General features: G+C 39.7%; 1 protein-coding gene across 1 annotated transcript in view; it reads right to left on the minus strand.

Annotated features, from left to right (window-relative positions):
* The window catches only part of ENPP2 (ectonucleotide pyrophosphatase/phosphodiesterase 2), an 89,006-nt gene that overhangs the window by 33,270 nt on the left and 39,373 nt on the right, over positions 1 to 16,363 (minus strand). Inside the window, exons 10-13 of the mRNA XM_023728168.1 lie at positions 11,228 to 11,293; positions 10,455 to 10,527; positions 3,556 to 3,664; positions 699 to 824 (exon numbers count right to left, since the gene is read on the minus strand). Coding sequence (XP_023583936.1) covers positions 699 to 824; positions 3,556 to 3,664; positions 10,455 to 10,527; positions 11,228 to 11,293 — 374 coding nt within the window. The remainder of the gene's footprint in view (positions 1 to 698; positions 825 to 3,555; positions 3,665 to 10,454; positions 10,528 to 11,227; positions 11,294 to 16,363) is intronic.

Genomic DNA, 16,363 nt, shown 5'->3' on the forward strand with positions numbered 1-16,363 from the left:
CATTTGTCAGATTTAAAAAACAACTGATGCTTAGAGAATTTAAATGACTTAAAGCCACTTGTCTTGGTTATCCAGTGCTGCTATAACAGAAACACCACAAGTGGGTGGCTTTAACAAACAGAAGTTTATCTTCTCACAGTTTAGGAGGCTAGAAGTTCAAATTCAGGGTACCAGCTCTAGGTGAAGACTCTCTCTCTCTGCTGGCTCTGGAGGAATGTCCTTGTCTCTCTGAGCTTCTGCTCCTGGGTGATCTTCATGTGGCTTGGCACCTCTCTTCCCCCATCTCTGCCTTGCTCACTTGTTTAATCTCTCTTGTATCTCAAAAAAGATTGATTCAAAATACACCCTACACAAACCCTGTCTCATTAACACAACAAAGACAAGCCATTCCCAAATCGGGTTATAACAATAGGCATAGAGGTTAGGATTTACAACACATATTTGGGGGGGACATAATTCAATCCATAATATCACTTAACAAAGAAGTAGCAGAGCTAGGATTTATACCCAAGTATTCCAGTTTCCCTGGGGTAGTTCTTCTCTGTCCTATAGGGTCATTATGAGTCAGAATCAACTCTACGGCAACAGGTTTGATTTTTTCGTTTGTTTTTTGGTTTATTCCCATTTCAGAGACCAAGCCCTTACCTAATCCACTACATTACCACTCTAACAACTCTATATTTTATAAATCAACTTACATTTAGGATTATTGCTAAACCTGGATCGAATTCTTCCTAGAGATCCAGGCACTAAAATAACATCATCCACATTAGTCAGGTAATTGCTCAAGAATTCAGTTCTATCACATGTAACATCTTCCATTCCTGTGGGGAGGAAAAAAACAAATTGGAAATACTTAAAATTAAATCTTAAAATTAAAATCTTAGCACAGACACTAAAGATATCATCCAGGCACCTCTTTAATTAGTTTTTAACATCTTCATGGGAGATGCCTTCTTTTTTGAAATTTCTTAACTTGACTTTAAAATTTTTAATAATTCTTTATTTGATTCTTTCAACAGAATTTGTGATTTGGGATGTGATTTAGCCACGTCATCTTGCAAGCACTAGAAGGTTGAAAATGCAGCCTCTCAGTTATCATTTTAAGTCATTCGGCAGGAATTGCCAAGACAAAGGAAGTAACCATGATTTAAAAAACAAAACCAAAATCTATTTACACAGTCATTATGGAAAAGATCAAGTCTTTACAGAAGAAAATCTTAGATTGCTTCAAACTCGTCCCAGTTGGGGGTGGTATAAACAACTGGAATATACAATCCTGTGCCTCTTTTACAAAATGTCATTTTCCAGTTCTCTCTCTAATATATCTCCTGTCTTGAGTACATAATCACTAGTCCTTGCTCTGTCTCCACTGGTGGCCTTGGATGTTACTGACAAAACAATATTGGCAACAAGAGATGAGAAAGAAAAATGTCAGCCCCAATGACCACCCAAACTGAAAAACAAAATAACCCTGAAAACAAGTTGTAAACAATGTGATTAGTCAGAACAGAAAGCTAGCAACTAGAACTCAAAAAAGGGATCTAGGTAGGGAATTTTGTTAACCAACATATATTCCTCCCCCTCCAAGATTTATTTCTTGCCTCCCCCAAGGAAAATTGCTTCATCGGTATTTAAAATCAATAAAACTCAAATCTTAGAATCATAGACAATGGAAGCTGATCAGGACCTTTATTGTCATTTTTGAAATGTATAGGTTTACATGAAACTATGAAAGTTTAAGGAGTCCCCGGGTAGCACAGACGGTTGAGTGCTTGACTACTAGCAGAAAGTTGGTAGCTCAAACCCACCCGGAGGCACCTCAGAAGAAAGGCCTGGAGATCTCCTTCCAAAAGGTCACAGTCCTGATAAATCCTACGGAATACAGTTCTACACTGCACACATGGGGTCATCATGAGTCAGAATCAACTTGATGGCAACTAACAACAACAACACGAAGGTTCGAAATGTTGCTTTGTAAAAGCTAAAGCCATGGGTATTCTCTAAGAGGGGAAAATAAGGGATTCTGTAAAAGGACAGAAGGTTTTGGAATAAACAACTATAACCCAGAGTAGCCTGGATCTTATAAAATTCAAATCATCACTTTCTAGGATCCCACATCAATCACTTTTTATTTCTTCAATACAAACTGGAATGAAGAGAGAGAAATACACCCCGACATAGCACAAGGGTTATATATTCTGCCTTTTACTTTCAAACCCTCAGGAGGAAAAATAAATACAATAAACAAGGTCACGCTGCTCTGAAGAAGCACAGTGCAATTTGAACTCCCTTGCCCATGCTCTGAAACACTAGACCATGCTACCTTTTAAGAAAGAGATGTTGTGGCTTCCCAGAATCAAAAGGATCCACTCATCTCAGAAGCCTGCACACTGGCAAGATAAGGTTTTAATCAATCAATGGGCTCTACAATGGTCCAGCACATGACTCCTTGCGACCCATCTCCTTCTTAAACGTCAGGCTCCGGCATGTAACCAAATGTTCTTGACACCTCTGGGCAACTTAAATAAAATCAGCTGTACCATATGCTCCAAATTCACTGTCCTGTCTGCAGCTCTCCACTAAGCCAAGCTCATGAGCATGATGTTGAAAAGGGTAAACATTTAGTCCCCACAGAGGAGCAAGTTAGTCCCCACAGCTTCTTCCTCTTCAGTTTCTCATAAGTCGTTCTACCCCTAGAACATTCTGGAAAGAAAACTTCAGGCCTAGAAGCAAAACTTTGTCTAAGGAGATTTGCCTGTCATTCTTAACAGAAATGCTACATTGACACCCAAAGAGCCAACCAATTTCCCTCTCCCAAGCCCTCTGCTAGAAGGCGGCAGCCCAGCATTCTAGGGTCCCCATTTCAATTTGATAGTTCTGGAATGCAGAAGGCCTTCTCTAGAATTCAGTTTCCACTCCTGCGAAATAAGAATGCTCTCTGAGGTCCCCTGTTCCAGCTCTGTAACTGTATAATGTTTACGATGCTCTTGATCACCTCAAAAAAGAGATCATGAATTTTTCTACTTTATAGATTGACTTAGATGGCACACAACAACAACTTCTTTACTGCAGCAGGGCTCTCTGATATGGGCCTTAAGTTCCTTCAGTGAAGGCAGGGAAATCATTTTATTTATATATTATTTCTTAGACAAGAATCCTATGTGTCTGCCTCCTTATCATATTTAGATTTATTTTTTAGCCACATCTTTGGGGATATGTCTGGCAGAGATATCTTACTATCACCTGATATGTCACGTTCGTAGGGAAGGTCACTAACATCATGGCAAACTGATTTTTGTACCAAAGCCTTTCCTGGAAAGAATATGAAGATGCAGAAAGTCCCTGCTTTCAACAAAATGAATTCCGGGTCCTCTCAGGACATACTTTTGAGTCACAGTCTGATGATTTCTTTCCCCTACATCCCCAGAAAAAAGGAAGAAGGATGTAAAGAACACAACCTGTGGTTCTGAGAGCAAGCGTTCCTTTCCTCAATCCCATTGGAAACACTATCAGTGGGTCTATCCTACCAGCAAAGAAAAAAAGAAGCTTTACCGTGATCGCCAACAAAGATGACATTGACACAGCGATGCAGCTTTAATTGTTTCAGTCCATCCATTAATTGTCCCACGATTTTGTCAATTTCCCTCAGAGGATTTGTCATCTGGAAAAAGGAGCAAGTTAGTCCCTACGGCTTTTTTTCCTTTTCAGTTTCTCATAGGTCTTCTACCCCTAGAACATTCTGGAAAAAAAAAAAAAAAAACTTCAGGCCTGGAGGCAGAGCTTTGTCTAGGGAGATTTACCTGGCATTCTTAATAGACATATAGTTTAAACTCTTTATACGTGTATTCTTTCAGGAGAATTAGAATCTCTCCTCATTCAATCTCCTTGAAGATTTTTTATATAAAAATATCAGGAATATTACTAAGGAATATTCTTTTTCAGAGATAAAATGGCCTTTCTAAAAGATAACAATGTTCTTTAAATACAAGAATGTTGAGAGTAACAGAAAGTCAGATAATTTAAGCCTCTTGCTTCCTAGATGAAATCACATGAGGATTTGAACCATGGCAAGAAGCTGGAGTCTAAGTAAATCAAAAGCAGTTCTGAGGATGAAATAGTAACCTTCCACAGGATGCCAAATTAGGATATCATTAATACAGTGAGATCCATCAAACATTCCAAAGAACTCCACCATCAATTTCTGAGAGCAATGGATTCTTGACAGAAGAACCTATTCTCTAGAAAGAAGCCACTGCTTCTCAAATTCGTCCCTTTAAAGGTGATTTTGAGTGAAACAGGAATCTACAAGAGTCCTAACCAATGAGTTTGTTCTAGGAGGTTTCTTATTCAGCCTAATGAAGAAAGCTCAATTCTTCTCTGAAAAATATTTCCAAAGCCTCAGAAACAACCCATCTCTCATTTTCTTGCTTCAAACAGAAGTTTCTAACTGCATGCACGCTCCCACCTTCCCACATACTGGAGGCTTCCCTCTCACTCTCATCTCAAACTATGCAATGGAAAGATTTTCAAGAAAGATCTCATCAGACAAATAAATACTTGACAATACTTTAGATGAATTTTACCACCTAGCTACAGCCACACATATATATCCAAGATGACTGAGATAAGAGCAGATGGGATCTCATATCATTTTTACTCAAACACATTATCTTCTATTAGCATCTTCTCAGATGAATCAAGACCTTTCTTCATATTGAATTTCATCAGTGAAATCAGGTGCAAACTTTTTCTTCAAGACAAGCCAGGATTTCAAATCCTGCCCCAACTAGTAAGTTGCAATTGAAAGTTTTATAATAATAGGTACAGTATAATTTGAATGGACTACCAGATGTGGGACTAAGTGGCATTTACTTCTGAGAAAACTGTGTTCTCCTCTAAGATCTTTGGCTAGGCAAAGGAATACCAAACGCACAACATATGTGGATCCTTGGCAAGGACTTCCTCTGCTTTACTCAGCAGGACAACCCAGGTAAGATCCAGTACCTGCTTCTTAGTAATCAGTTCAGACAATTATAAATAAGACACTGCTTCAGAAGTATTTGTAGGTTTCAGGAAAAGTAACAACATATAGGTTTTCCTGAATGTACTAAAAAGAAGAGACATTACTCATATCAATACGAGAAGAAAAACACACAACGTTTTCTGACCATTGTTTTCTCTTTCTTGCTGTCTCAGCTACTCCCTTGTCTAAAATCTAAGAACTTTTTTGATCTCTGAAGGTACAGACCACTAATCTGAATCAGTTTCCTATCAAGTTCTATTCAACAGTGTCTTTAAGGATTTTCTTTCTGCTATCTTGCTGGATAGTTCTCAAGACTCAGGCTTACAAACTATCACGGCTAATTCCGTGAATAAGCGCAAGCAAAACCAATAGCCTTGTTAACAGTTATTCAAGCCTAAATATTAATACTAGTTTTAGGACAACTAACTCTAGAGAAAGTACAGGCCCCTTGTTTTGTCTTGGTGAAAGCTCAGAAATTCTTCACATCAGTGTTGACCTCTGAAGTGCCAGATTCTTCTGGACTCAAATGAAGAACGATGCACCAGAGTTTTTCTAAAATTTATTCAGCAGATTTTTTCAAACCAAGAACTGAAGGAAACCATCAACTTAGGCCTGCCCGCCACAAAGCTTTGGAACAATAGATAAACTTACTTTGTCCTGACGAGCTTCCGCAGCATAATGATCCATCCTATGTAATTTTCTTCTTCTTTTCTTTGGAGGAGCAACTGGTCTTTCCTGTCTCCTCTTAGGGGCAACTTTCCTCTTAGGTCTCTTAGCCGGAGTAAGAGATGAGCCATAACTACTCTCCTGTACTGGCGGATAGAGATGTCTGGACTCAGAAGTCGTCTGTCCCTCTGGGTCAGATAATAAAGCTCACACTTTGCCAGCTGGGGTCAGCAGAGTCTTAGAAAAACTAAGACTCCTTAAGTGAGAAAAAGTTGGTATACGGGATGATTCAGGGAACTCTATAGAGAGACGTCTCCCAAATCGATCTTGATGCTGCGATCACAGCTTCTTCACTGAGAACAAGAATATAATTTACGAGAACCCAGTCTCTTGTTAGCTAAAGGAGCCTACTCATGGATACATTTGAAGGTGGCACAGAGGAGAAGTTCTACATTCCATAACTCCTGTATTAGGTAAAGACTGGTCCTTGGTTTTGGAATGTTCTCCATTTACAAAGTACTAGCTTAAAACTGAACCAGAATACTAGTCATTTGGTCATTTCAAGGTGACAGTGGGGTTCATGTAGATGGTTCCAGTTCAGAATCTGACAGGTATCTGTTCACACCACTAAATATATCAAAGTAACCGTCACCTTCATTGGCAAGTATCAGGAAAAAAAAATTAAAAGCCAAAGATGGAGTGAAACCTCATTATAAGCAATCCTCCTTAATCATGAATGTACCTCACAAATCAGGACTTTCAGCAGAAGAGAAAACTTCTCACTGACAATTTAGGTTTCCAGTACAGAGGAGGTAAAAAAAAAAAACCAAAAAGTTAAAAAAAAAAAAAAAAAAAAAAACCCTAGCCCTCAAATCAGCCGATCAGACTAGGCCATTTGCAAGGGACCTCAACATTCCAAAGACTCCAAGTTGAGCCTTTCCAATGGCAGCGGGTTACAGGAGCAGCAGGGAAAACAGAGTTTAGCAAGACGGGTTTTTTGGGGTTTTACCTCCTCTGGTAGGTAAAAATTAAAAGTCATCAAGAGCTCTTCATCACTGGTATACATATCAAGAGTCTACTTATACTCTTTTGATCAGAAACCCCATTTTGGGGGTAGGGGTGGTGATGCTATGTATTTTTTTTTTCAATCCAGAGAGCAATAAAGGTTGACACATACACTGAGTAAGGGAGATAACCTTTGGGGACTTCCAAATGCTGGAGAAAAAAACAGGCCCCTGATTTGCTGATGGTGCAAAGGTGAATCAAAACTGCAAGCTCTGCTGTCTACCTAGCTGACTTCTCTTGACGGGACTGTTTAGAGAGTCATTCAGATGCAGGAGGGGCAGGAGGAGTAAAAATGTTAGTGTATCCAAGAAGTAGGACATGTGCCATGCGATCTCACTGTTCCAAGGCAAAGCGACTGCAAAGGCACTTCCGTTTCTGTCTCATCCTCTCTTCCCGGCGGAATGATTAAAAGACGCAGCCCCACAGAATCTGGTTTTGTTTTTTTAATGCTTCTAGTTTTAGGCAAATCTCCACGAGAACAGCAGCAAAAGGAGAAAAGAGGGTTTCCCATTTTATGGTCACCAAATGCATTCCTCTAGCGCTCAAATTGGCCGATCAGACCCTAGGCCATTTGCAACAGACCTCAACATTCCGAAGACTCCAAAGGCAAGCCCTTCCAATGGCAGCGGGTTAGAGGAGCAGCAGAAAAACAAGAGTTTAGCAAGATGGGTTTTCATCCAATGATTATATTGCATGTATTTCCTCCTTCGAATGTTAGCGGTAGACGAAAGCTAAGTTCTCATTGACCAGCCATACTTCAGCCTGACTTGAGAAGATTTAGCCTGAGGTTATTAAGAGGATGGGGAGGTAAAGGGACAAATTTCCCTGCTTTTCAGAAGGATACTTTGCCATCTGAAGGTAGGAACTAGCCAGCCAAAGCTCTGCCTCTAGGCCTGGAAGAGCAGCCGAACGAGGGGTCACAGAGAAAGCATAGAAGGTCAAAAAGAAAAAGATTGTGCCAATAATCAAAAGCAAGCATATTTTGGAACATTCACCATTACACTATGAAAGCAGGAGCAATGCATCATTTCTTGAAGCTATTGGCTCTAAGTTTGGTCGCCTCATTTAACAGCCTTTGAGAACAGTCCTGAAAATATTGCATTCAAATATTAAACGAATAAAGCACCAACTTCAATGTGACTCTTCTTACTGTAGTAGACAGCATTTTGCTAGACAGAATCATTTCAATTCAACTTCAAACACAAGGCATTTTCTTGGTAATGTACAAAAGACAAGAGATTTTTTATTTTAAAAATAACCTTTTAGCTTGTATAATCTTTACATACGCAGCAAATACATATATAGTTACATAAACCAATTAGTCTATGACAGAAGAGAGATTTTGTTGACTTGCTCTGGTGTTGGGTTTTAAATGTGTAAACTATTTTGATTTTCTTTTGGTTAAAATAAGATTTCTAGAATCCAGTGAGAAATAGTTGAAACCTAAAAATATTTCTTGTCTTATGAGAATAAAGTGACCATTTTACCATCCTTGAAGATACACTCAGAGATATCTAATCAAGAGTGTCTTACGCGGTGCATATTGAAGAATACCCCTGCTGCAATAAGCAGTGATACTAAAAAGAACATTGCATGAATATTTCCATTTTTTTGTTTAAAAATACTGTAGGAAAAATCCCTGTTTGTATATTTATAAGCAACCCTTGGCATAGAACCATCACTAATGCAAATTAAAGCATCCAGTATCATGTTTCAGTTACTCATTGTGCAACACTTAAAGAAAGATTGTTAGTTCAGTTTTTCATTAAAAACATACACATAAACTTTCACATACTAGGTCATTGTAACTAAACTACACGTAATTGAAATCCAAAGATATTGCCTAGGGAAAGACCATGTATTATTAAATCATATAACTTTTAAGGAAATGAAGTTCGTGAGAGTTATACCACAGCTGTATTGCTAAAATCAACTTTTGACATAAAGAAAATGTTTTGTATAATTTGAACATTTATGTATTTAACTGACTGCTTTGTTTATCACCTGGATTGGAGAAGGGTAAAATGGCTCCATGGGAAGAACCTGGTCTGGGAGCCTAAAGGTCTGAGGCTCTGACTCCAAGTTCACCACTTTACCAGCCACTGGCTTGAACAGCCCCAAACCTCTCTAAGTACCAGCCTCCTTCTTTAAAAAGAATGACTAGCAATCTCTACGGTATCTACCCCACAGGATCTTTTAAGGGATATTATTATCTAAATGAAGTTGAACCTTTAAATAGTGCACACGAAACTACTTAGTTGCTTTTTCTTTTTTAACATTTTAATAAAATGAGGTTCTTTTGTTCAGGTTAGACTAATCTCAAAGAAATTTATACTGAAGATAAAACAGCCATTCTTTCTTGCTCTGGTATTCATTCCTGGCAAAATAAGATTTGAGGTTCACGTATGCAGATGTTTATCTCATTTTATCATTTCTGTTTCATAATTATGGCAACACTAGTTAAACATCAAAGGGAGAGAAAAAAGAGCAGTAGACTTAAATGACTTCGAAGATTTAAGACAAACTAAGACTGGTTTCACGTAGCCATTCATTTCTAGTGTTCAGAAAAACACCACAGAGCTGGTTATTTTTAAACCATGTTAAAGCATTCAGAAATACAGCTCTTTGGCATTTACAATCTTAGTTTAGACACGCTGCATTTTGCTCAATATTAAAACCAAGATACACTTATGTGTATCTCTAACTCATCCTTATGCAGAACACAGTGAACTTAATTATAGTCAACATGTTGTCATAGACTATTAGAGAAATAGAGGTTCTATCAACAAAGATTTTTTTAAATAATTTCTTATCCAAAATCAAGTTTTATTATGTTGATGCAGACCTCATGAGCTATTAAAAAAGAGAGGTGAAAACCTTTAAAATATTAAAAGGTTAGATTTGCAAAATCAATCATGTTTTCAAATGATTTATGCTGAAATTCCAGAAAGCTTTCCATCTCTATGGTGGAAAAAGAATATTAAAAAAAAAAAAGTCATTCCTTTCTCACCTCCAAAATTTGAAGTTACACTAGATACTGCCTTACAAACAGGTTGTCTTCTAGTAAGATTCCTGAGTGTTGATTCATATTACTCTGTTAAATGGATTTATTAAACAGTGTATTCCTCTTAATTAAGAATGTTTCAATTTGGGGGGTGATGAATATGTTCACACTCTTGACTGTGTTTATGGTTTCACAGGTGTAGACCTATGTCAAAATTTATTAAATAAAAGTGCCCATGCTTTAACATATGACAAGTTGATTGTACTTGCTAAGGCTATTTAGGGGCTACTTTGCTAACCTACCCTCATTTTAAGGGAGCTGAAACTCAGTTGCAATGTTTCATACTGCACATTTCATCTCTAGATCCCTTCCCTCCTCTCAAAGATGGTAAATGCCAACTTTTCCTGACTTTTCACCTTATGACTGAGCTTGCAGGGCTGGAATACATTTCATTTCCCATTAACACCAAGTTTAAGATATGTCTGAATATCAAATCAATCTGAAATCAAGTTCCTGTAAGAGAAATCCGCATGTTTCAGATTTTTTAAAATGTTCTTAGTCTTGTAATTATCGACTATGAATAAACCTTGTAGATACAAACCATCCCACAGACTGTACAAATCCTGAAATAAGGTCAGTGGATCAGATAGCCCAGGAACACAGGGTCTCCTCAGGCAGATGATAACTACTAACCTCAGAGCCAAAAGGGCCATATTTGTGTCCAGCAAAATCAGGTTGTTCCGAATAGAAGGCATAGACCGAAGGCCTGCGGGAAAATCAGAGAGTTCAGAACCTCCCCAAAACCACACATAACAAAAAGAACACGAACTACCCCCACACAATTTAAAAAAAAAAGGCTCAGAATTAATTACTCTCCCAACCACTGTTTTTATTCAATGGAAGACTCCTCTCTCTCTCTCTCTCTCTGTCTTTCTGATTCCTGTTGTTTCTACAACCACCACCCCTTTTACTACTCCCACTGTGGTAATTGCCTGTTACCACATTCAAAAATCAAAAATCACAAAGGAGAATATCAAAGTGTACTCGGGTCTTTCATCCTCAAGATCAATAGAGCCCAGCCCAGTGATACTTCACATGGGACATTCAATCCAAGCCGGAAAGAATGACTCCCTTAAGGTGAAATTCAGCCTTAACACTTCCTTAATCATTGGGATGCTGCTGGTTCACTTACCAAAGTGAAAAACTCCCTTAAGCTCTGACTAGTCATGACCAGGATTAATAGTTTGCAGTAATCCATCTAATTAAATGGTCCCCAATAACCAAAGTTCATTGTATCTTTCTTAGGGCAGTAATGCTTAAGGCTAAGAATCATAACACTTTTAATAATACCAAACCTTGGCTGCGGTTCTATTTCACAGTCCGTCTAGTTTGTCACCCAGTTCTAACCTAAGATGGAAATTTACTGAGGGAAGTAGTGGGAAAGGCAGGGACAGGGAAACAAATACCTCTCGTCGTCTGGTAGGGTGAGCCACTGCAGGATGGTTAATATCCTCCGCTCGTGAGGGATGACACTGTCGGGCAATAACAAGCACAGCATGCCGTTAAGTTCACTCCACTACCCCCAGCAGATGGCTGCTTGCTTTTGCACACAGGCCAAGTGCACTCGGTTTCCCACAATCTGTTTTCACTTCGTTGTAAGTAAAAGGCCCTCATTAGTGTTTAAACTTCCATTTCCATTTGCAACATATTACATTGCTCAACCTCTGCCACAGAGAAAAGACTGGAAACTCTGATTCAGAGTCAAAATGAGGAGCTCGCCTCACTGATCGGAGACTCCACTACAGGCAGCCGGACGTGGCAGGAAGGACCCTGGGCTCAGAACCATTGCAGTTTAGTGGGGAAGACCATGAGCTTGCCACAGACTGACCAGGACTTAATCCCCAATCTGCTACTTGCTGGCTGTGTGAGCCTAAGCCTCTTGACTCCTCAAAGCATCAATTAACTCATCAGTAAAATAAAGATAATAGCAAAGCACGCTGCACAACTTTGCTATAGGGATTAAATGAGATCAGTGGCATGGACAGCGCCCAGTACATAGTAAGTGCTTAAAAACTTATTTTTATGACTCATCATGATTAGTTATGCCACTGTTTCTAATTAGCTATATAGCTTCAGGAAAATTACTTAACCCAAAACTGAAGTTCTTCTGCTAAAAAATAAGGGGTTAGGGAAGGTATTCTTGAAATTCTCTTCCAGCTCTATAAAAATCTATCAAGAATAGGCAGGTATAATTACGAGACTGACAAAAAGGCTGTAATCTTCATCGACAGTGACTTTTGTGTTTAAGTTTCATTCCTCTGTTGAAACATAATTACCCTACGTAGTAGTTAAGGTTATGTGTCAACTTAGCTAGGCCATGATTCTCAGTGGTTAGGCAGATATTATGTAATCATCCTCCATTTTGTTATCTGATGTAGGCAGGCAATCAGTTGAAAGGGGAATTTCCTTGGGGGTGTGGCTTGCATCCAATATATATGAACGTTCTGGCAAAGCTCGCCCTCCTCAATCCTGCATCCAACTCTTCATCCTCTAACCTTTGGTTCTTGGGATGTGAGCCAACAGACTGCCATCTGACCTACAGATTTTGGGTTCATCAGTCCCTGCTACTACATAAGTCAGGAGGAACTTCCAACCTGATGCCTGACCCACGGATTTGGGACTTGTCAGCCTCCACAATTACGTGAGCCATTTCCTTGAAATACATTTCTATATATACATACGTATATATATATATATATATATATATACATATACATATATATGTGCTTCACTGGTTTTGCTCCTCTAAACAATCCAGGCTTGGACATATGGTACCGAGAATGGTTCTAGAGAAACAAAATCATAAGGATGAGTTTTCTGAATTGGTTCTCAAGTTTGGCTAGTCTTAAAGGCACTGATGACTCTGCCTCCCATAGTAAACAGAGCACTGCTAATCCATGGTGTGAGGTGTAAATAGAAATAAGCAAAATATCACCTCCAGTGGATCAAATACTTGTGAGAGACAAGGCTCTGGGTGATTGCATATTTGATACTATTCTACAATCTCATCAGCATGAGAAGTATAAGGAAGCTGGTTGCTCAGTCCTACTTTCACTAGAAAAAGTAGTGAAAGAAAGGGATGAGCTCAAAGCTTCAGTGTCACAGCTCAAGCCCCACATACACGACCTGAAAGTTGCCACTTGTACCCTGAGAGAAGCCTTATTTCTCATAGTAACAGAGATGATATTGCCAAAAGCCAAATCTAGAGTCTTATCTGAAGAGTGGCTGAATTATAATGCCAATTGAATTCCCAACTTCAAATGGTTTCTGAAGTTAAAGTGAGGACATAGATTGGGAAGAAATATGATCCTGAAACTTGGGTTGCATAAATATGGGCAGATAATCAGAAAGATGGGGACACTGACCCCCTAAATTCCATTGAAACACTCCTGCCAACACAACTAGCCCTCTTACATCTGAAGAGATTACTCCATCTTTGTCTGCTAAACTACCCTCCCCAGTAAAACCATTATCACTTCCATGCCCATCTGATGAGATTAACCCAGCTGTGTCTGAAGAGTCTTTGAGATACCTCCAGGAGCGGCACCTGGGGCATTGCCTGAGGTCTTACCTGAGGCAGATGCCTTACAAGACATTGCTGAATATCCCCAGGACACATGCCCATGACCCATTTTTGCTTCTAGACTTAAGTCCGGGAAAACTCCAAGAGGTAAAGTACAAAGTGTGACCCAGGAGGAAGTACGCTATAGCCCAAAAGAACTGCTTGACTTTTCTAATATATACAAACAGAAACCTGGGAAATACGTGTGAGAATGGCTATTAAGGGAAGGGTATGGGATAATGGAGCAAAAAACGTAAAAGTTAGGTCAGTCTGAGTTTATTGATATGGACCCACTAGGCACAGATTCTTCATTCAATGTTTCACCTCAAGAGATTAGAAAAGGATCTAATTGTTTAGTTTGGTTAGCTCACTGAAGCGTGGATTAAGTGGTGGCCTACATAAATTAAGTTAAATTTCCAGAACTTCCTTGGTATACTATAGAAGAAGGTATCCAAAGGCTTAGGGAAACTGTCAAGTTAGAGTGGATTTATCAGGATAGACTCACAGACCCACACAAGGAGTGCCCAGAAGACACACCTTTTACCACAACGGTAAGGAACAAATTTGTGAAGGGAGACCCAGCATCCTTGAAGACTGCTGTGACTGCTATTTTATGTAAGGCAGATTCGACAGTGGGAACTGCCTGAACTAAGACACCCAACTACAATGGGGCTGATTGGACCCTATGGTGGTAGGAGTCAAGTGGCAGCACTTAATTGACAAAGACAAGGTAGGCATGGTTACCATAACGCGCAGCAGAGTCAGAGCAGTAATCAAAAAATAGTCTGATTTGTATCGACTTATGGGGTTGGCTACTTAGTCGTGGTGTCCCTAGGGTGAAATAGATGGGAAATCTACTAAATAATTACTTGATCTGTGCAAGGGGAAGAATTCAAGATAAAGTGAAGGGCAGTCTAACTTGAATCGAAAGAATAGAGTCATGGCACCTCAATCAATTCTCAGACTTGAGCCAGTTTACAAACTCACAATCCCTTAAACGAAGGGGAGGTCAGCTCCCCTTGAGGAAGGACCCTACTGCACTGCCAAAAATTTATACTGTTAATTTTTCTCCCAGCCTTCTCCAAAGGGATCTACAGCCTTTTATGAGAGTAACTGTTTATTGGGGAAAAGAAAATAATCAGACTTTTGAAGGATTACTGGATACCGGCTCTGAACTGACACCAATTCCAAGAGACTCAAAATGTTATAGCAGCCCTCAGTCAGAGTAGGGGCATATGGAGGTCAAGTTATTAATGGAGTCTTAGTTCATGTTCACCTCACAGTGGGTCCAGCGTGTCCCCAAACCCATCCTGTAGAGATTTCCCCAATTCCAGAATACATAATTGGAATAGACCTACTCTGCAACTGGCAGAACCCCACATTAGATCACTGACTTGTGGAGTATGGGATATTATGGTAGGAGAAGCCACATGGAAGTCATTAGACCTGCCCCTACCTAGGAAAATAGTAAACCAAAAACAATATTGCATTCCTGAAGGGACTGCAGAGATTAGTGCCACCTTCAAGGACTTGAAAAATGCAGGGGTGGTGCTTCTCACTACCATCCCCATTCAACTCGCCTATTTGGCCTGTACAGAAAACATACAGATCTTGGAAAATGACAGCGGATTACTGAAAACTTAACTAGGTGGTGACTCCAATTGCAGCTGCTGTTCCAGATGTGGTTTCATTGCTTGAGTAAATCAATACATCTCCTGGTACCTGGTATCAGCTATTGATCTGGCCAATGCCTTTTTCTCAATTCTGGTTTCAAAGGAACATCAGAAGCAGTTTGCCTTTAGCTGGCAAGGACAAGAATACACATTCACAGTCCTACCTCAGAGTATATCAACTCTCCAGCCCTATGTCATAATTTAGTCCACAGAGACATTGATCACCTTTCCCTTCCACAAGAAATCACACTGGTTCATTACTCTGATGACATTATGCTGACTGGACTTAATAAGGAAGAAGTATCAATGACTCTAGACTTATTGGTAAGACATTTGCATGCTAGAGGGTAGTGTCATGGATTGAATTGTGCCCCTCAAGAATATCTGTCAACTTGGCTAGGTCATGATTCCCAGATTGTATGACTGTCAACTATTTTGTCATCTGATGGGATTTCCCTTTGTGTTGTAAACCCTATCACTATGATGTAATGAGATAGATTAGTGGTAGTTATATTGATGAGCTCTACAAGATTAGATAGTGTCTTAAGCCAATCTCTTTTAAGATATAAAACAGAGAAGTGAGTAGAGAGATATGGGGACCTCATACCACCAAGAAAGCAGTGCCAGGAGCAGAGCGTGTCCTTTGGACCTGGGGTTCCTGTGTGGAGAAACTCCTAGACCAGGGGAAGACTGATGACAAGGACCTTCCTCCAGAGCTGACAGAGAGAGAAAGCCTCCCCTGCAGCTGACGCCCTGAATTTGGACTTGTAGCCTACTAGTCTGTGAGAGAATAAATGTCTCTTTGTTAAAGCCATCTACTTGTGGTATTTCTGTTATAGCAGCACTAGATAACTAAAGTGGGAAATTAATCCCACAAAAATTCAGGCACCTTCCACCTCAGTGAAATTTCTAGGGGTCCAGTGGTGTGGGGCATGTTGAGTTATTCCTTCTAAAGTGAAGAATAAGTTGTTGCATCTGGCCCCTCCTACCATTAAAAAAGAGGCAACGCCTGGTAGGCCTCTTTGGATTTTGGAGGCAACATATCCCTCATTTGGGCGTGCTACTCTGGCCTATTTATCAAGTGACTCAAAAAGCTGTTAGTTTTGAGTGGGGCCCAGAAAAAGAGAAGGCTCTGCAACAGGTTCAGGCTGCCATGCAAGCTGCTCTGCCACTTGGGCCATGAGACCCAACTGATCTAATGGTTCTTGAAGTGTCAGTGGCTGATAGAGATGCTCTTTGGAGGATTTGGCAGGCCCCTACTGGTGAATCATAGTTCAGACCCTTAGGATTTTGGAGTAAAGCCCTGC

The sequence above is a fragment of the Trichechus manatus genome, unplaced genomic scaffold (genome assembly GCF_000243295.1).
Source record: "Trichechus manatus latirostris isolate Lorelei unplaced genomic scaffold, TriManLat1.0 scaffold00022, whole genome shotgun sequence".
Classification (NCBI taxonomy): Eukaryota; Metazoa; Chordata; class Mammalia; order Sirenia; family Trichechidae; genus Trichechus; species Trichechus manatus.